The 20,904-nt window shown below is 54.1% G+C and overlaps 1 protein-coding gene across 2 annotated transcripts in view; it reads right to left on the minus strand.

The window, feature by feature from the left end:
- Camk2b (calcium/calmodulin dependent protein kinase II beta) overlaps positions 1-20,904 on the minus strand; it is an 88,112-nt gene that overhangs the window by 37,876 nt on the left and 29,332 nt on the right. For both annotated transcript variants that reach the window (XM_050141333.1, XM_050141332.1), the window contains exons 2-3: positions 13,897-13,991; positions 971-1,030 (exon numbers count right to left, since the gene is read on the minus strand). In XM_050141333.1, the coding sequence (XP_049997290.1) occupies positions 971-1,030; positions 13,897-13,991 (155 nt within the window). The remainder of the gene's footprint in view (positions 1-970; positions 1,031-13,896; positions 13,992-20,904) is intronic.

Consider the following 20,904-nt stretch of genomic DNA (forward strand, 5'->3'; position numbering starts at 1 on the left):
AAAAGAAAAAAAAAAAAAAAAAAAAAAAAAAAAAAAAAAAAAAAAAAAAAAAAAAAAAAAAAAAAAAAAAAAAAGAGGGTAAGGTTCTGAAACTAAGAGGCTAAGATGGATCAACTGGTAGCTGAGACCCAGAGGGGCTCAGAAATGGAGGCTGTAGCTCTCCCCAGCCAGCTTTCCTGGGACAGCTGGGTGTGTGCAGGTGGCCAGGTGCAGACTTCCAGCACCTGGAAGCGGGACAGCAGCAGGAACTCCCACACTCCCCCAGCAGATTAACCTTCCCTATCTGTCAGCCCCTGGGCTGGACAGAGATGTAGAAGCCAGGTTCCCAATTCGGCCACTCCTCAAAGTCCCTGAGGATCCCTTTAAAATGTGTTCTTGGGCTGTGTCCTGGCAAAACTGAATCTTTGCGGGGAAAAGCCCAGGAATCCACGGATAACTCCCAGGGTCTCTGAGGTCAGCCAGCACTTCATCTGTAGATGCGGGCAGCCACACCCAAGGTTTCTCCAGTTACTCCCCAGCATGGGTAAGATCCGAGCTCCCAAACTCTTCCTCAACTCCAGAGGGCCCAGAGTTGGGGAGAACAGGCACTTACGGGTGTACATGCATAGCAACGGAAGGACTGGGTGGCTAGGGAGATCTGAGCCGCCTTTCCAGGTCAGCACAACCTTGGTCCCTGCAGCTCCTTGAACATTTGTCTGGGCTTTAGGAAGGGAACTGACAGGCAGAGCAGCTGTGCTTTCTGGAGACCAAGATTTGGGAGGGGAGCCAGCATCCTGACTGTCCTGTCTTGGCTCCCATCTGTGCAGGCCGCGGGTAAACGGGGCTGAGAGACTCTTGTCTACTGTCCTGGCAGGACCCTTCACCCCATGTGTGGGGCTTGCATAGGTCACTGGCCCCAGGTTCTGCGTGCTAAATATCTCCGTAGGCATTCTCAGAACCACCCACTCTGCCCCGCCTCTGGGCTGCTTACCAATGTTGGAATGCTTCAGCAGGCGGCAGATCCGAGCCTCTCTCTCCAGTTTCTGGTGATCTGGCAACAGAAAAGGGCAAGGTATCACCTCGTTTCTCAGCAGCTGAGGACTCATGGCTGCCACATCAAGATAGGTCCCCAAGTGTGTGTGTGTAGCAGCCACCAAACAAGAGGCTACCCAGGGGGTTTGATGAAGGAGTCCACCCATTGCCTGGCCTCCGGGGCACCCACCTGGCTGGCTGCAAGGGAGAGGACAGGTGTGGGTACCTAGAGCCATAAAGAACTGGTGTCTGGGACAGACACACATAGGAGGCAGTGAGTAACGTAACTCTGGGCCGAGAGTGTTCCCAACAATGTAAAGAACAGGAATTCCATTAGCAGCACACTGACTGAATCTTTCATTTACTGTTCTGATTCCGCTCCTAGCTAGTTGTGGGGTCTGTCGAACAATGTGTCTGCCAGGTGGCAGCAGGCATGTGTCCTCAGAGGCCAGAGCCCACTGCTTCTGCTTGCCCTGCCAGACACAGATCTGGCTCTGAGACAAGCGGCCATCAGACATCTGGATCCTGGTTCTCAGAAGGACTGAGAGTTGGCTCACTTGCCGAATACCCATCTCCTCCCGACAGGGCCAGCGGTCCTGACTGCTTCTTTATCATGCCTTCCTTAAGGCCCCCAAAGATGGAACAACTTATTAGCCAGAGTTTTACATACCAAACAAAGGTTCCAGGAAGCTTTTAAGAACAGATCGAGGGGCTGGAGTGGTGGCTTAGTGGTTAAGGGCTCTTCCAGGGGACCAGGGTTCGATTCCCAGCACCCGCATGGCAGCTCACAGCAGTTTATAATCTAGTAACATGAGATCCCACACCCTCTTCTGGCCTCTAAGGACACCACAAATGCATGTACATAGACATATATGCAAGTAAAACACTCACACAATAAGATAATAATAAAATGAAATCTTTAAAAAAGAAAAAAAAAGGCAGATCGAGATAGCAATAGCAAAGCCCCCAAAAGCCCCCTGTCTAGAAGGGAGGCCTATACCTGGCCACAGCCTCAGCCTCAGCTTCAGAGTGGAATGCCGGGCAGGAAGGAAACCGCAGCTCTCGCTCCAGCTCATGCACACCCTATCTTGCTAACTAGTGCTGCTGCTGTGCGTATGTATGTGAAGAAGGAAAAAAAGGCAGGCTTTTCAGCACTAGCACTAAGGACAGCGGCTGCCTCCCTGCCAAGACTGGGAGGGGGTGGGCAGGGAGGGGGTGGAGCTGGTATTTTGAACCCTACCTCTTGCTGAGTGCTGAGCCCCTCCCAGAATGGCGAGCCCATAATGAATGTGCCAATCCAGACCTCAGAGGGGTGCCTTCCTCACTATGGGAACTCCCTAGGACTGACAGAAAGGAAGACCGCAGGCACCCGTTACAAAATGCTGTTTGGGAGGTGTGCAAAGGAGTCTTCGGGTCTCTGGTCCCCAGTGCTGGAGAAAGTTGTCCCTGCGGGAACTCAGGCCTGGCTGAGTCTTCTCTGTGGTTGGATGCCTGAGATGGGATCCACGTGGTGTAGGGTATGGACTGCTGTGGAAACAGGGCAGCTATGCCTACAACAGGCAGGTCCTTGGAACATACTGGGAAGGCTTTCTTCCTCCCCAGAGCCAGGCCTCAGCCCGCTGTCACCAGAAGCCCTGGCCTCCCCACGCCTTCAAGGAGATCATCCACCCTGTACTCCAGCCCCCTGTGGAATGCCAACAGAAGAGGAGGGGTGCGTGGGGGTGATGGGGAGCAACCCCATCTTTTTCTCTTGGAGACGGAGTGAGTTCCTGGGTCCCATAGCCTATTAGGAGCTCAAACACGAGATGGGAATTTGCACCCCAAACAAGAAAAGGGCACCTAGGGGGCTGTAGATAAGCTGGCTCATTTCCTTTGGCAGCGGCACACACAGACATGCACAAACACACATTACACACCTGCTAACCCAGGGGCTGGTTAGGGAAACTCAGGCAAAAGACGCGCTATTTATTCCTCCTGCCAGAGGAACACCCCTCAGATAGAATGCAGCATTCATCACACTCCCATGAAAGTACTTATCAGAAAATAACAAAACAAAAAATACCCAACACAATTTTACTCAAATTTTTCACTAAAGCGGAGCCTGCAATTATCCACCCGCCTGCCTGAATTCTAATGATAGTGCCGTGTCCCGAGATGCCACCCTCGGGAATGCCGAGGCCTGGAAGCTTTTCTAGGTGATTCTGCCATGATCTCAGTATGCAGGCCTACCTGACTTGCTAGGCTGTCTACTCAGTCAGATACAGACCTCAGGTGTCTCCGAGCTCAGCTCATGTGTGGGGCCCAGGGCTGAGTGCCAGCAAGGCCCAGGCCATCAGGGGACCTGGGAGAAGAAGCGGCTCCAACAGAGCCTGCACACCCATGCTAAGTGACTCACAGCAGGGTGAGGCAGCCCCCTCCCCCCACACAGGATGCACCCTTCCTCCCCCGCACCAGCAGAGCAGGTGACCTAGTTCAGCCTCAAAGCCAAGGCCTCTCCTCCATGTTCAAGGGCTGTGACAAAGCCTGCATCCTCTGCAGCCTCCACACACTGTGTCCTTGCGAATGTCGCTACAGAGGCATAAGCAAAGCAGCCAAGAGCCCGGTGACAAAGCTTCCCTCCTCCCTCACCCCGCGGCCCCATGAAAACCACTGTAAGACCCCAGACAGTCTGCATTACCCACTTGCAGAAACGGGACCAATGCAAACCCCTTTTACTGCCCTTGGATAGGACAGTGTACGACTTAAGGCTCAAGCTGTCTTCCAGATCCAGGGACTATTCCGACAGCTTTTGGGAGCGGATGCGAACCCTCAGGGTTCGGGGAGCAGAACGGAGCTATTCTGTGCTGTCACTTGACAGGTGACAGAACTAGTGTCCATCGCCCTAAAGATGACAGAGGCAGGGCCTGCCCCCAGGTGCTGGCAGCCGGGCCACAGCATGTGACGCGTCCTTCTGAAGCACCTGCCACATGACAAGCACCATCTGGGAGCATTACAGGTGACAACCTGTTTAATTCCAAAAATGCCTGAGAGGCAGCAGTAGCAAGCTGGAGGCTGGGGACAGGAGGGGCAGCCCACCTTTGATCACAGAGACGCTCAGGGTGTGGCTCCAGGGATGCAGCGGGCCCAAAGGACAAGCTGAAGTGACAGTTGTAGTACTCTCTGTAAGTGACTCTCATTTCCTCGCCCTTTCTCTAGAGATAAGGTTGAGATCCTCTGCCCTCTCCGTGCACCTTCCCCTCCCCCACTTCTCCACTTGTGTGCTCCCCTCCCCAACCTGCTCCCTGGCAGAGGTGACTCACAGCAGGGGGGTTGGGGTGGCAAGCAAGAGGAGCCACTAAGCAGGGGACAGGAGAGCGTGGGTGGCACCAGCCCTGCCAGCTGCAGGCTGTCATGGGAGGACACTGGGTGGGACGGAGGAGGGGCAGGGAGAGGGAAATGTGAAGCCCACTCACACAGGAGGGGCTCCCTTCCCTCACTCCCATCTATGGTCCTGGGTCTCTGCAAGTCTGGGAACTGGAGCCCATCTGCAGCTGTGCGGGCCTGAATCCCACATGCTGTACAGCTTAGGATAAACGACACTCCTATGCTGGGCCTCGTTTGGATGATGGGAACAGTAACAGGGTCTGGTCCCAAAGGACTGTCCTGGATGCCCGGACTGTGTAGAGGATACACTACACCCATGCCTAGTGCAGAGCAGGTCCAGGGGTCACCCTATCAGTGGGAATCCCTGCCTTACCCCGGGAGGCTGCCAGCGACGCCTGGAGAGCCTCCCCGTTCTGTGGGGACACTCAGGACCTGTGAGGTACCCTCAGAGAAACACAGGCCAAGTGGGAAGGGCCTGGGGACATGGACATTGCTAGTGGGGGCAGCTGTGGGTCCCCGCTCACATTGCCTTTGCTCAGATACACAGGAGGCTGGGGAAGGGCTGGCCATGGCTTCCTGGGCTGCTTCTTTAGGCTAAATCAGCTGCATTGAACATGAGCCTAAAGCCGCATCAGTGACACGGGTGAGTGTCAGCCTGCCTGTGGTGCCTCGGGGGGACTGTAGGGACACTGGATAAAGGAAAGCTCGAGGTTCCTGAGGGCCAGGGCATGTCACCAGATTCTGGCCCTCCCCAGTGAGCAGCAATGGGACACAGACTACCAATAAGGCTTGGGTTGGCCTACTTGCAAGGCCCACTGGGGGGCTCAGTATCTCTCCACTCAAAGAGTAGCAAAGATGCTAAATCCATCATTGTTGGTCCTGTTCAAAAGCAGCCAAGTTCACAGCAGAGAAGGGCTCCCCTTTAGCCTGGCGCTCACTCGGCTCATGCCTAGCCATTGTTCCAGACTGCACAAGGATCAAGGGCCTGCTCCCACTGCCTTCAGCCTACGGGAAGACCTGTCCCAAGGTAACTGGCACAGCCATAGGGTCCCGCTTTCCTTCTCGTCTCTCTCAGCCACGTACATCCTGGACAGCCTGGGGGCCGGTCTTCTCAAGTCCCAGAGAGCTCAGAGCAGCCACATAATATGACACCTGGGTATACTGGCCCAGCCTGGTCTGGTAACAACACACTTCAATCCCAAGTCACATCCACCTGGGAGTTCTGCATTGGGATTTCACACTCCCAAGGGACAGCATGCTCAGGAAACCAGTTGCCAGTTCTGTGTGGCAGTGAGCCACTGGCCTGGAGACCGTGGGACAACCTGGACCAGAGACTAAAGATTTCCAGTCAGGCCCATGTACGAGGCTGAAGAATGGCAGGTTAGAGAAGCGGGAAGAGAGGGCTCTCACTGAGGCTTTCTGTATATGCTTTGTTTTGAAGAAAGCATCAAGGCGATTAGGCCGACAGCATCGGTCAGCAGCCATGAGGAGAGACGTCTGTGTCGTACAGCTACCTGTCAATCCACAGGCATCAAGAAAGGAGGCGGGGCTCTCGAGGGACCTGAGCACCTGCATGCAGCACAGACCTCCACTGGAACTGTCACCCACCCCACCGTCATGGGCCTCTGGACTGTTTTCCAATTGGTTAGGGATGGCTGGCATTCTGGGGTCGGGGCATAGTCACTCTGGGGCTGCAGGGCAGGGCCACTGTCTTCCCTCCAATGGGTCATTTGTCACTCCAGCTGATGCTCCCCTCCCAGGACCCGTTTCAGAAATGAGAGCCTGCCCTCCGCATGTGGGTGCGTCTCAGCCTGGAAGCACCGGTGTGGCTTGGCATTCCGGCTCTCCCTGCCGAGCTGGCATCCGAAGCAAGGCTGTGGAGTGAGGCCTAAAACTGAGGTCAGTGCTGCGTGCTGCCATAACAGTAAGAGAAACTGGGGAGTCCCCCCACACTCAACCATATATCCCCCCAACTCAGTCTTTGAGGCTAGGACAGCAACTACCCCTCAACCCAGGGCATGGCTCCAGCTCATTCTTGCAAGCCACAGAATTATACAAACATCCTTGCATGGACACCTGGGTTATCTCTCCTGGATATCACACAGCCTGCTTCCCCAAGTGCTGCGGATTCACTGTGTTCCAAGAGCAGCGGGGTCCTGCGAGCATGCTCTTCCCCGGTCTCTGAGTGCATGTGACTGCGGCTTCCAAATCATCTCATCTGACCGGTATCAGCTTTTATGCTGGTCATTCCCACTGCTGCGGGACAGGACTCCTACATCACTGACTAGGAGCAGGGGGGGATCTAGGTGAGGAGCCTGGACCCCAAGGCCTCAGTTCTGTCAGCTGACAAGCTGAGCTGCCCTCCTGCTTACAGCAGGTATGGTCTGAACAGCTGCCTCCTTTCCCAGTCTGGGGGCCACCCGGGGTGATGTCTCCCCACATGCAGGTCTCGGACCAGCCGATCTTACCAGGTACCACCAAAATGTCATCCAGACACAGAGGAGACCTATACACGCATGCGTGGGACAAAGAACAAAAGCTTTTGGGGTCAGTGGCCTCTAGAGTACAAAACTCGCCCACTATGACCCTACACAGGGCACCTCAAGACTACAGGCTCCTGGTCACGGTGGCCTTGTGCCTGACCTCTGCCTCTGCCTCTGCCTCCCAGCTATCCCCACCTCATTCTCATCCTGCCCAGAGTCTACAGCTACTGCCCAGGTCTTCATGCGCATTCCAGACTGGCTACCTCGGACCCAGTCTAGCCTGGAGCCTGTTCTCTGAGGCTAGGAAGCACTTCCTCCCACTAGAGGGACACAGGGGAAACCAGCAAACGAAGTCAAGGGACTCCAGACCAGCTCACTTACACAATCCACACTCTTCACTGCTGTTCTGGTCTCCAGCCCTGACACTCTAAACCACCCAGAGAGGTCCTGTCATGTCTGTGTAGCCAGGGGGCACTGTGCACACATGGTGCATTTTCTCCCCAGGGTCAAGGGGCTCCAACCCTTGGCAGCCACTTCTGAACACGCTGACCCCAGGCTTTGGGCGCGTTCACACCAGCAGCCACACGTCAGCCCCGGAGTGCCTTACCTCTCTCTCCACCTCACAGGTGAGGCCGTCAAGGGCCAGGGTTCCTCAGCCACGGCTTGTCTCTCCACTTCTGACTTCTTTGGGTCTAGATTTCAGAAGCTTAAACTAAACCAACTAAGTCTCTGAACTGCCTTCCACCACCTTGTCCGCTCTACCAGATAAAACAGGATGCCCAGGTAAGTTTGAATTTCAGACATATTTAGTATAAGAATTCAGTATGGGACAAAGTTAGAATCTTTTTTCACTGTTTATCAGACATTATATCTGGCAACTCCAGTCTGGATCCCTCATTCAGGGTGGCGGGGAGCCCTCCCTTCCAGGGCTCTTCACTTGTCCTCCACAGCCCATAAGCTCAAATCAAGTCAACAGAACAGTTATAGGCTGACCCTGGCACTGGAGAGGACATTCCACACGCCAAGCCCCCAGCAGGCTTCCCTGGGTTCCCACTGACAGAGCTGGGAGGATTGTGGTTTTGGCCACGGATGGACAGGAAGGAGGGGAGGGTCTCCGGGAGGAGAGGACACAGCCTACAGCAGTTGGCAGTGCTCAACAAGCTCAAGCTGTGGGTCACTCCAGCGCCTCGTCTCTATTAACCCAGTTCTGTGGCTTCTGGGTGCCTATCTCTTGGATAGGGGGTGTTTGAGGTTGTCAGTAGTGAGGCCAAGGAAGGCATGTTGCTAGCTACAGCAAGAACCTCACATGTGGACCCTGGAGTCAAACACACCCCAGGCAGGTTTCTGAGAAGATGTGGACCTTCTCTCCTGCCTTTCCTCTTCTGGGGTGTAGCCCCAGCACCCCAGGTCCCCGACACATCAGGACAACTTCTCCCCATTAGCTTTGGGCAGGGTGTGTCTCCTAAACAGAAGGTGCCATGGGAGCCTTTGGGAGACCAGGGGCCAGGCATGCAGCTGGAGCTAGCTGGGCATGGACCCGGGGACAAAAGTGCTTGCTGGGCCTGGATCCTCATCTGTAAGGTCAGTCCACAGTGACGGCGGGCCCGCCAAGGATATGAGCTCCCGCCTGGGACATCTGAACCCTGATCTGCCTTACCTGTGATCCCACTGTGTGCCCCAGCTGGCTTCTTCTACCCACCAGCTGTGGGACTCTACGTTCTCAGTATCTGTAAGATGTCACCTCCTCTGTACCTGGTGAGTGCGTGTTGTCGTGGGGTATGGGAAGAGTATCTCGGCAGCAATGGGGACCATGATGAGGACTCTAGCCAGGAGTGACCTTTGCATGGGTTTCTGTAGCTGCACCTCCACACGGGGTGTCCACAGAGACAGCAAAACCACCCCCAAAGGAGCAGCTGTTTAGTGTGGCAGTGTGGGAAGGGAATAACAACACAAAATGTTTCTGAGACTCATATGCCTAATCATCTCCCTACCGCGACTCATTTCCTTTAGCTGCTTTTCTTAAGAGTAGCCGTGTGCGTGCGTGCGTGTGCGTGCGTGTGTGCGTGTGTAACTGTGAATTCTGTCATTTTCTGGGAGGCCTTGTCTACTCTTCATTCAGTACCAGCTTCTTCCTCCCAACAGCTTCAAGGACCAGAGCCACCTCCCTCTGGGTGCACTGGATATGGGGACCACAGTGCTCCCAGATTCCTGGGGTTATCTGAGGAAAAGTGAGGTCCCATCTTTTCACCGAACTTGAATAACAAGTGTAAATGAAGGTGGCAGGCAGGTGTCTAGAAATCCCCCAGTGTTTTGGGGTGTCTTTCTCCCTACTTTAAGAAGTCTGAACCCAGTATATAGGAAGGAGGGTACTGGGACAGTTGGGCAGAGACCCCAGGGAGAGCTGGACACGTGGAGAGTACGGTTCTGTAATATTCTCAGCTCGGAGCTGGGAGGCTGCAAGGTGAGCCAGTGGCGCCAGAGCGTTGAGTGCACAGAGGACAAGAGTGTCCATGTAAAGTCCTGAGAGTCAGGACGCCACTGCTATCTGGCCAGAAGGAGCCGTGGGGAAGGGGCTGCAGGCACGGCTACACTCATGCTTCCAGCACGTTTGTCTGAGTAGGCAGCTCTATCTCCATTTTCACCTGGGAAAACTGAAGTGCGGGGAGGATACAGCACAGAACTGATGCCAGGCACCCCCTCCGAGGAGTCACCCACCTTGAAGCTGGCAGCTCACCTGACACCTTCTCCCTCACCTCTTCCAAAGGGTGCAGGAGGCTAAGGCTAAGAATGGGGACCTATGGGAAGGCAGTCGGGACAGCGGGGACACAGGACAGAGAAATTCAGACAAAGGTGAGTGGTGAGGCAGGGCTCTGTCAACCAAAGCCTGGCAGGAGCCTCCGCAGCGCCATCTCCCGGGCACCACTGGCCTCCTAGTACCATCACCACCATCCTCCTGAGGCCGACTGTGGACACGGGAGGGAAACAGGCAAAGCCCACGCAGCCAAGTCAAGGCCAGCTCCGGGTTATTGCTCAGACTCGAGTTTGATCCAGGGTCGGTAGGGTCAGCTTCCTTGTAGGCCTCCCTCTTGGCTAAGATTCTAGGGCCATACCACAGTGATGAGTTCCTGGGAGTCACTGCAAAAGTTGCACTGGCTGAGTATTGTGGGTTAAGTAGAAGTTTGTTAGGGTCAAACAGAAAGCCATCTTGGGTCCAGCAGATGTGACAAGGCAGACCCAGACCCGGAAATGGCCCCAGCCCAAAGAGGTGCAGAGAGCTCAGGCTCCACCTGGGCTGTATGACCCCACGGGGCCACTCGCTGGGCACCTTCCTTCACAGCTGGACGACTTGTGCCCCCTCCCCACCACTAACAGCCTAGTACTGTGTTGCTGGCCCCTGCTTTCTGTGACCTCATCCCTGACAGCCTTTTCTGACCCTTTTTACATTTAATCTTACCTGGGGGCCCATACAAAACCCTGATGTGTCTAGCTAGACCCCCACTCATCCTACAGATTCTCCCCGCCTTTTGGGGGGGCTGGGAATGAGTCCCTGGGCAACCACTCAGAGATTCTGCCTGGAAGGGGCTGAACGGCAATGATGACCCAACTACACGATCCCACTGCCATCCTGCTGCACCCGAGCACATGGCAGAAGTTCTGAGCATCCGATGACGTCAAGGAAGTGCGGCACTGCCTCTTCTGCTGAGGATAGATGCTAAAGCATCCCGTGCAGGATGCTGAGCAGTCTGGGGGCTGGGGCACACACACGCAAGAGCCGCCAAGAGTTGATACTTGAGAGAAAGTTTTGTGTTAAAAGTTTATCGTGAAAAAAAAAAATGCTCGTCGGGTGGGGCACGCCTTTAATCCCAGCGCTCGGGAGGCAGAGGCAGGCGTGTCTCTGTGAGTTCGAGGCCAGAGCGAGGTCCAGGACAGGTTCCAAAGACACACAGGGAAACCCTGTCTCAAAAAAAAAAAAATTACTCAAGAAAAGGCTGGGGCTGGGCAGTGAAGAGACCCAGCCTGCCTTCTGAGAGCAGACCAAAGCAGAATAGCCCTAGTGAGAGTACTGGGGAAGGCGGTGTGGGGGTGGTGTTTACAGATGTTTGTAAGTTCAGACCCACCTCCTCTGCTGCCGCCCCCACCACCCACTGTCCGGCCCAGCTGGCAGGGAGCAGGGTGATAAGGGTCCCCCTCCCACACCCACGCCCCCACACACTGGCAATGCATTTCAACAGCCGCCCGACAGCTAAAGGGTTCGTGGGCACTCCGGTCAGGATCATGGGAAAGAAGCCAGACCAAACCTGGGGGTTCAGATGCCCACTCCCCTCAATCTTCCCAACTTGTGAAGCACTTTGAGGATGTAAATAGAGGATTGATTAATCCAAGGAGGTTGCCAAAGTCTATGGAAAAATAGATGGTTTTCTACTCAAGCCTAACAAATTTCTATTTACCCCTCAATACTCAGCCACCAATACAACTTTTGGGGTGACTTTTTCTGACTGCCAGGAACTCATCCCAGCCCCACCCAGCAGGCGGGGAGAATCTGTAGGATGGGTGGGGGTCTAGCTAGACACATCAGGGTTTTGTATGGCCCCCAGGTAAGATTAAATGTGAAAAGGGGCGGAAAAAGCTGTCGGGGATGAGGTCACAGGAAACAGGGGCCAGCCGCACAGTGCTAGGCTGTTAGTGGTGGAGAGGGGGCACAAGTCGTCCAGCTGTGAAGGAAGGTGCCCAGCGAGTGGCCCTGTGGGGTCATACAGCCTGCAGAGTCCACCGCCAGCCCAGGTGGGGCTTGAGCTCTCTGCATCTCCTTAGGACGGGGCCAAGGTCTAGATCGGCAGGGCTTCTGAGGGCCCCCGTGAAGACCAAGGAGGGCTGAGGAATGGCTACCACCTCTCAGTGGTGGGTGGAGAGGCAAAAGGAGACATGAAGCATTAGGGACTTGAGTTGCTTAAGTTAATCCATCTGGATGGGGGTTTTTAGGCAATTAAATTGATTGAGAAAACAGCATGGTTTTGCTGAACATAACTCATGCAGCTCTTACCAAGCAACTGGCTTGGCCAACGCTCCCATGGGTCTGCTAGCATGACCAGGAACCAAAACAGAGCGGGGAGAAGAGCAGTCTTTGTTCAAAAAGCACAGCACACAACAATGGGAAGTAACCTGTCTCCCAGACACCCTTGCGTACCAGGCAGCCCTCATAGTAGCGAGGGACACAGGCGGGACAAATCACCAATGTGGCAAAAGCCGGATCAGCCTAGGATGGTGACAAGAGGAAATGGGGCTGACCACAAAACTCAGCATCCTCCTGGGTTCATGAGGCCCATGGTCCACCTGCCTTGCGAGGCCAAAATTCTGTGCAAGCCAACACCGCGTCAGTGAGCACAGAGTGTCCCGAGTTTTGGCACAGTGTATACTGCAAGCCCTCTGCGGGAGCTGACCCCAGCACGATTACCATCAGTGTGGGGCATTCATACCACACAGAGACAAAGTCACACGTGTGCACACACACCTAATGTGCCTTGAATCGTGACCCTCCTTTGTGCTCTCTCCCCAGGAGTGTGCAGTGGAGTGTGCAGGCTCCGGGGTATGGCCTGGAAACCATGGGAACTGATCTCACACAGGGCCCGGGCTCTCTCTGAGAAGAACCCAGCTCACAGCCCCAGACCCTGAATCACAGCTCAGGACAGAGGGAGGGCCCACTGACAGCAGGTGACCCACATCTAGCGCATGAGGAATCTCAGGAGAAGGGGCACCCAAGACTCTACCATCAAAGCTGGCTCCCCATCTAGGGCACAGAAGAGAACTTGCTCCCTGTTCTGGCCAAGGTTCCTGTATACCATCACCTTCCCTGGCCCTCTGGGCTGGAGGTCCACCATGGGGAGGGACTAAGCAGCCCCAGGTATTACCCAGTGATAGGGATAAAGACAGCAGCTGATACAGAAGCACCCCGGGGCCTTGAAGACCTTAAAGACCCTATCTTAGGTTCAGAGAATACTTCCAAGAGGAAACACATATGAGAGCCTGATGGTCTGGTATACAGCAGGTGCTCAAACATGCTTACACAGATGTCGATAAATTGTAGGTGTGGTATCAGCTACATGACCTGTGAATTGTCAGACTGGAAACTGGAGACTGACAATGGTTCACATCCTCAACACGCCCACTAGAGGAGACCCTGCCTATGCCCTGATTCAGCCCCAAAGCATCTCCCACTCAGGGTAAGAGAGGTGAGAGGTCAGGGTTCCTTGGCCCTCAATTAGCTCAGATTTCAGTCTGGAAGCTCACTCAGGCTGCAATGTCTGAGGACAGGAGGAGGAGGACGTGGGAAGAGAGGGGTGACGTGGCAATGCCATTTCACATTGGCAGCCACCCACTCGCCACCCCCATGGCCTCACCAGGCCTCCAGCCCACCCCACTTGGGGATTCTATCCAGATCCCTATGCAATGCCAGGACCCCCCCTACTCACTCTGTACCCCATCCCCAGGAAGCCCCAAGAGTGACTTCTGATAACATGCCTGAAATGGTGTGCCCCCACCAGCAACAGGCCCTGGCTCTGTCTGGGTGATCCGCCTGGCCAGCACCACGTAAGACCCCTCCTTGCACACCTGCACACCTGCAGAGGCCTCCCTGGGGCAGACAATGCCGTACTCAGCTCAGAAGACTCAGTTAAGAAACCATCTGGATACCCAAGATGCACCGGGATGGTACTTCACCAGCAGCGAGACGTCAACAGGAGCTCGCCATCACCCACCACAGCCTGGAGTCACTGCTTCTCCTTGGCCATAACTTTAGGGAAATACCACCTAGTCCCCCAGTGCCTCACTAGCCTGACAACTTGTCTCTTCAGGTCTAGAGCGGAGATGGAGAAGCTACGTGGGACCCCAGAAAGATTAGATGGCAACCCCCAAACTGCAGAGCGAAAGTTGTGAGCTGAGGGAAAATTCCTCCCACGTCCACTCAGCCAAAGCCATCTTGAAGGCCTTGGCATTCTCTGTCCCCTCACCACAGTCCCGATAGGCAGCCCCTGCTGGATCCTACCTCTGGCTGACAGCTTCTTGGTATTAATGATCTTGGCTGCATATTCATGGCCGGTACAGAGCTTGACACAGCGTCGGACCACAGAGAAAGCCCCCCTGGAGAGGACGCAAGGCAGGAGACAGACATAGAGAGAGGGAGCGAGAGGGAGAGAGAGAGAGAGAGAAAACCAATTAATCTCTCAAAGACACTTGGAATCTAGCCCTGCCAGGCCTCAGACACTTGGCCGGTGACCAAAGAAAGCCTGTGCCCCTCCCACACAGTCCCCACCACCCTACTTGGCATCAGCAGGACAGGTCACTCTTGTGGGGACTCTGCGAGGAGGAGACCAGCTGGTCTCCTTGGGAGGGGCCCCCACTCCATTCCTGCACAAGACCCAGGTCCTGATCCATTGGTCAGCTGGAATGAGTTCATGATACCCTGACATGTCCTTCCAAGAGGCAAGGCCAGTCTGGAGCACAGGTGTCTGGGAACCGGTGCAAGCCAGATACAAGGACTCACAGAAAGCTTGAGAGTAGCATTATATCGCTTAACTGCAAAGCGGGAGGCAGGGAGCCCCTGGGATACAACATTGTCCCCGTGCCACAGAAGAGGACGTGGGGGTCCAGGGTGGGGCACAGGGAAGTCCCGGAAGTCATAGGTATGGCTTACAGTGACAGCATCAGGAAAAGGCTCTGCATGCTGCCCGTAGAGCTGCCCTGCAGAGATCTGGAGTCCGAGGAGAGAGGAGGCTGAACCAGGCCAAGCGCTCCCTGGTCCAGCCCCTCACATCTACCTCTGTATCCCTAAGGTACTCTTCTCAGAACACCATGTCTCAGAGAGTGACCACCATTTCCTTTTTGGTACAGTCCTTCCAGATGAATCTTTATAAAAATGTATTATTCACTTTTCTAGGAAAAAATAAGTAATAGCTCTCCATCTGATTGGCTCCCGGATGGCTCGGGCCGCCATGGCCAGCGGTTATACTCCACAGCCGCAGGACTCAGTGGCTTCAGTTCTGGGGCAGAGACAAGGTCTCAGGCTGGCCACCACAACCTAGCTGCTGTGACCCTGTGGACTGGGTGCGGGCTGTTCAGGGGCGGGGGTGGCAGGCGTGGCCTGTGTTCTATCAGTAGCTTCTTGTTCCATTTTTCCATTTATGTGAGAGTTACAGTCTCAAAATATTCCTTTGTAAGGAAAATGTAAAGAAAGAGTTATTGGTGGTTTTTTTTTCTCTCCCAGTTTTCTTCTTTGGTTTTGTTTCTAGCTGTGTTAGAAGGAACCCAGAGCCTTGCACACTGTAGGGACGTATGCCACCTCTGAACCATACCCTACCCTGGACTACTGTCCCCCACAGCCACTGTGTCTGCACCAGCTTCCTCCTGTCTGTCACTTTCTGGGGCTCAGTTTCCCCATTTACATACTGAAGCAGCAGACCTCACAGAGCGGCTATGTGGTTCTCTGTCTGTCCCAGCCAGCCTCACCTTCCCTTTACTTGGGTCTGAGCTGCCATCTGTGTTGCTCAAGCCCAGGGGGTGCAACGCCCACAGTTTGGCTGTGCAAGCATCTTCTGGGAGGTGCAGGCCAGCTCCTGAAGGGAGTGCACAGTCTTGCTTTCCCGTGCCAGGGCCAAGACCTCATAGGAGGCCAAACTGTGCATGTCTGCAATGTCAGACCCTGTCTCAGGTGGGGAGCCCATATTTAAAGCAGGGTAGAGGCCCCCCAAATACCCTCTTATCAGAGAACAGGCTCCTGGCTGCTGGCCAGACCCAGGGAAGGACATGAGTGTCTGTGAGCCACAGTCCTCCTGCAGCGCGAGTGTGTCCAGACACAAAACTACCAAGAGTCTGTGATTGGTGGACAGCCTACAGACTACTTGGAGAGCTCCCTCCCCAGTCCAGATGCCCCCTTTTCCTCTGCAGAAAGCTCTGAGCTGTCAGCACAGGCTTGGGCTAGGCACCCAGCAGGGAAGGGAGAAGCCAGGGCTGGACAGCTGCCAGAGGGAAGAAGCAGGGATGAGGCTGTGAGGCGGGGAGGTGCAGGAACTCAGCAGCAGCGGCGAATGGTGAAGGAGGCCTTGGCCTCAATCACAAGCAGGAGACCCCATTCCAGCGACTCAGACACCCTCCCGGGAGGAGGCTGCTATGAAGGGAGAGGAGGAAGGCCGACCCCGGAAGCCGCTGTGTGTGTGCTCAGTGCCTTGGAGTCACCTCTTCCATGGCTTTGACGCCAGCTCTGAACAGGCTCCTTGCCAGCGCAGCCATTCCCCAGACCGCTGCAGGCCTGGAGAAGCAGCTGCAGAACAACTCTCTTCTTCCCCAGTGACGCTGCCACCTGCCACATGTCACTGTCCCAGGAATGCTCCCTGCAAGCAGCCACAGACATGTTTAGCCTGTATCACACAGGCAAGGTGGGGGTCCCTGACACCATGGCCATCTCCATGACATCGCTGTCCCCCTCAGGGCTCACAGCACTGTTCTCTGACAGCATCTGTCACTCCAGTTAATAATGACTAAGAAACAGTACGGACAAAGACCCTCGGTCTGAACTGTCACCCCGTCCCTGCCTCGTACGCATCCTTCAAGACCCAGTTCAAACAGCTTGGTTTCCTCTGAGGATCGCCCCTCCCAGGGTCTCAAGATAATCTCTCATGTTCATTTTCATCCCTCACCCCCACCCCACCCAGACTCCCTAACACTGGACCTAGGATTTCCTTCACACGAGGCAAGCGCTCTACCATCTAGTCCCCTTTTTATTCTTTTAAAGACAGACTGCTACCAACTTGCACAAGCAGACAGTTTTTTTTGATTAAGAAACTACCATTATGAGCCGGACAGTGGTGGCGCATGCCTTTAATCTTAGCACTCTGGAGGCAGAGGCAGATGGATCTCTGTGAGTTCAAGACCAGCCTGGTCTACAGAGCTAGCTCCAAAGCTACAAAGAAACCCTGTCTTGAAAAACCAAAAGAAAAAGAAACTATCATTATATTATGATTTTATATCTCCATTTTTTTAAAATTGTGACAGAAAAAATACCTATTTTTAATATATTATATTTTAATTTATTCTTTTGAGAACTTCATGGATGTACACAATGTATTTTGATCATATCCACCCCCACTCCTCTCTCCTAACTCCTCCTGGATTATCCTAACACATCCTTGTACCAACTTCACTTTTCCCAGAGCCCACATAGGCCTTGAACTTTTGATCTTCCTGCTCGTCTGATCTTGAGAGATGGGGCTTAGTCTCTCCACTTTCTTATGACCATTTATCTGCACATTTCTGTTCTCCCCCAGGGCTCTCTACAGGCAAGCTGTGTCCTGCCCACCCTGAATTCTGGTGCTAGGCCCCGCCCTGAGTCTATGACATGGAAGTCAGGACAGACGAAAAGCGCCACAGGTGCTTTGGATGCTGGAGCTGCCAGACCTTGGTGCTGGTCCAGCCTAGCAGTGCAGGAGCGGCTGCAGGAGAATGATGGCCAGGGAGAGGGGCAGGAAGTAGGGTGGGTTCCCTCGGGTTCCCATGAAGTAGGGAGACCCTATTAGAGTGGCCAAGAAAAAGGGGCCACCTACCAACACTGAGGCCACACGGTCAGACTCAGAACCAGCAGAGCCTGGAGAATGGGGGCTTGTAGCCCCTCTGCTTTGTAGCAGCACAGGCAGGCGGGTTGGGCCGTGGCAGTAATCACCTCGGAAATACTACTGGCTCCAAAATCAGCCACCTACCCAAGGCAACGGGGGCAGAAGCAGAGCCATGGGCAGAAAGAGGTCCAGAGGGAACTGGACACAAAGCAGAGCAGGCCAACACTCCTGCTAGACACTGCGTGAACTTCATCTGAGCACCAAGGTCACCTGTGCGATGCCTGGTGCTAGCCTCCTGCTTTAGAGCTGAAGAGAAAGTGATTTGAATAACCTGTTCAGATCACAAGGCCCCCAGGGCGCCAAGCACATATTGGGCTTTTAAAATCAAATAAACCTAATTAAAACAAGAAAATGCTCTTTGAGCCCTGATTTGCCGAGAGCTCCAAATACAGTCTCATTTACGACAGGACCAACAATACCTGGAGATGGGGTCTGAGAACGGGGAAGGTTTAATTCCATGCAGGATTGGAGCTCCAGAGCTGGGCAATCTGAGGCCACTGCTCTCCACACCTGCTTGTCACTGGGGTGCCGTCTCCACTGCAGTCCCCGGGGGAGAAGCTCCAGGGGAAAAGCATCTGTCCTGTCAGATGACCACAGGTGACTGGAGGAAGAGTCAGAAGGAGACCCGTCTGCCCCCATCTTCTCAACCACTTGGCAATTCCTGCTCTTTGACAGATAGTCTGGCCACCTACTATCCCCTCACCCCCACCCCGCTTCACAGACAGCATCTGGCTTCAGGATTTCCAAAGGTCCTGCCTCTGAGATGCCGCCAAGCCAGCCAACACCAGGAGCCTGCTGCCTGTTGCTGACCGGACTTCTGTCAGAACTCCCTTCCTGTCCCTCTCCAGGCTCTCCCGCTGTCCAGGCTGCCCCCTGCTGCCTGACCACAGTATGGCTACTGCAGGGACCTTAGCTGATGCTCACAGGAGATGGTAGACCAGTAGTCTCAGGTCCATAGTTACTGCCTCTGCCCAAGATTCCTGGCGGGAGGACCGAGTCACTGTCACACTGGCAAAGGCCAAGTTACCATGGTTCCCAGATCTCGGAGTATGGTTAAAAGATACTGGCAATGACATCCTTTCTCCTACAGACCCTGTCGGATGTGCTCTGGGGACTCCAGATGGCAAGTGGATAATGGCTGCTCATCTTCTTCTAGACCATGTCTGGGTGAGATGAGATGACCCCTGCAGATGCCAAACAGCACCATCCAGCACCCAGAAAGCACCAGCCACATGGTTCTGCTTCTAGGATAGTGTAGATAGGGACCAGACCCCTGCCCACCCCTACAGGTCACAGAGCCATTGCAGACCACACTCAGGACAGACAAGTCAAAGGGGTGCTCTTAGTCACCCCCACAAGGTTTAGAGTCTGTGCTCTTAGTAGGCATTTCCCACTCCTTTCTCTGCATCCTCACCCTGTATCCGTGCCCTGTGGCCTCTTCTTGCTACCCTGGGCTTTTCTGCCTCTGTCTTGAGTTTCCGCTGGCCTATGCTTGTGAGGGAAGCTAACTATTTGCATAAGTACACCTGCCACCAGGACTTTGGCCCTCTCCCACAAACGCCTTCGGTTGCCTGACAACCAAGTACAGCGCATTTCACATCCTCCTAGAAGCCAGCTCCAATGGCAGCTCAGAGCTGAGTCAGGGACTTTGCCATCCACAGAAAGGCTGCCGGCAATTCCAGGGGCGTCTACATTTTAGGTGATCAGGAACCTTGAATAAAAATCAAAGCTCCAACCCTCCTGGCCCTGTTGACAGACAGACAGATATTACCCAGACAGGTTCTTTGTCTAAGGGTCCATGGGGGTCCAGGATATACCCCAGGAACAAACTTAGTACTCCTAGATGAGCCCCAGAAGATCCTCTCAGCAGGTCCACCCCATCAGACCCCTCAGTAGATCTACCCAAGCAGATCTGCAGAGGGGATCCTCCTCAGCAGAGCCTGCCCACCAGACACCACCTTCTACCTCCAGCAGAACTTTTTGGAATAAGCTGAGAAGGCAATGGTTTTATTTCCTACTCAAAATTACTGGATGGCTATTTTGAAACCTACTTCGACCATTTGTCTCATCTTCTGACCTGGTCAGTTCCAAGCATGCTCTGCTAATCAAGTCAGAGTTAAAGATGAACGAGAAGGTGGAAGGCGTGGCCACACCAAGAGCCTTCACAGTTTATTCATCTTTAAGTTGCAATTTATGTGCTAAGGTAAACAAAACACCTTCCTCCCTCTGCTCATAAGGGGTTCTTAAAAGTGAAGATGCAAAAACCTTTTCTATCATCTATCTACCCATTCATCCTTCCATCCATCTCTCCATCTGTTTATTCTAATCTAAGATGGAGTTTTCCAGGCTGATTCTGAAGCACTGGTCTCAAACCGTCCTCCCAACTCAGTCTCCTGAGTGGCTGGGACTACATGCTCACATCGACAAGCCTAGTTCTCTCCTATTTAACAGTGACCTAAGCGATTTGCTGGAAACATTAACCTCTGCTTGGAACAAAGTATCGATGTTACCACAAGATTTTTCTTTGATGTGTTTTTTCAACTTCTAAGCAACTATACAAGAACAGAACCCAGCTGGACAGTGGTGGTGTATGCCTTTAATCCCAACACTCAGGAGGCAGAGGCAGGCAGATGGAGGCCAGCCTGGTCTATGAGAGAGAGTTCCAGGACAGGCTCCAAAGCAACACAGAGAAACCCTGTCTCGGGGGGGGGGGGGGGGGCAGGGAAGAACAGAGCCCATCTATCCACCTATCACTAACAGGAAGTGCCTTTGCATTATTGTAATTACGATTACAATGTGTGCAACGCAGTAACCAAGGTCAGTACGAACACACTGGAGTCACTGTGCCCTTCCTGACAGCAGGTGTGGACTGCACCAGGAGACTTCCCTACACAGGAGCCGTTTGTCTATTGTTCTGCTCCCTGGCCCTGTCAGGACTCCACATGCCTTGGACACATCTTCCACAGCGCTGCTTTGCTGTGTGACACCCTGTGAGTGACCTGCAGTAGTGACCGTCACCTCCACTGCTCCACTGACCCTGGAGTCAGAGCTGGTGAGGGGAGCGTTCCAGCTGTCTATCCTTCTAGACAGAAGCATAGTCCTCACGGAGAAACGCTTGCTGTCCAGTACCACCACAGCTGGCTGGAGGACTGTCTGTCCAGCCCTGCCCAGCATGCAGACATCCTAGATTCAGAGCACTGGGCTTGAGGCAGAATTCTGTCTGCATGCATACAAGTTCCACATGGTCTCCAAGCACCAAGCGTGGCTTTCTCAGCAAGCTGTTGCTTGGAGTTCGCCTTTTCCATGGAATGGTACTGCACACGCAATGCCCACACTTCGCCAAGAGCCCCTTCTCGAGCTGCGGAGAACATCCCTCATTTGCCAGCTGG

This window comes from Alexandromys fortis, unplaced genomic scaffold (assembly GCF_014885135.2).
Source record: "Alexandromys fortis isolate MF-2015 unplaced genomic scaffold, M_Fortis_MF-2015_v1.1 scaffold_7, whole genome shotgun sequence".
NCBI lineage: Eukaryota > Metazoa > Chordata > Mammalia > Rodentia > Cricetidae > Alexandromys > Alexandromys fortis.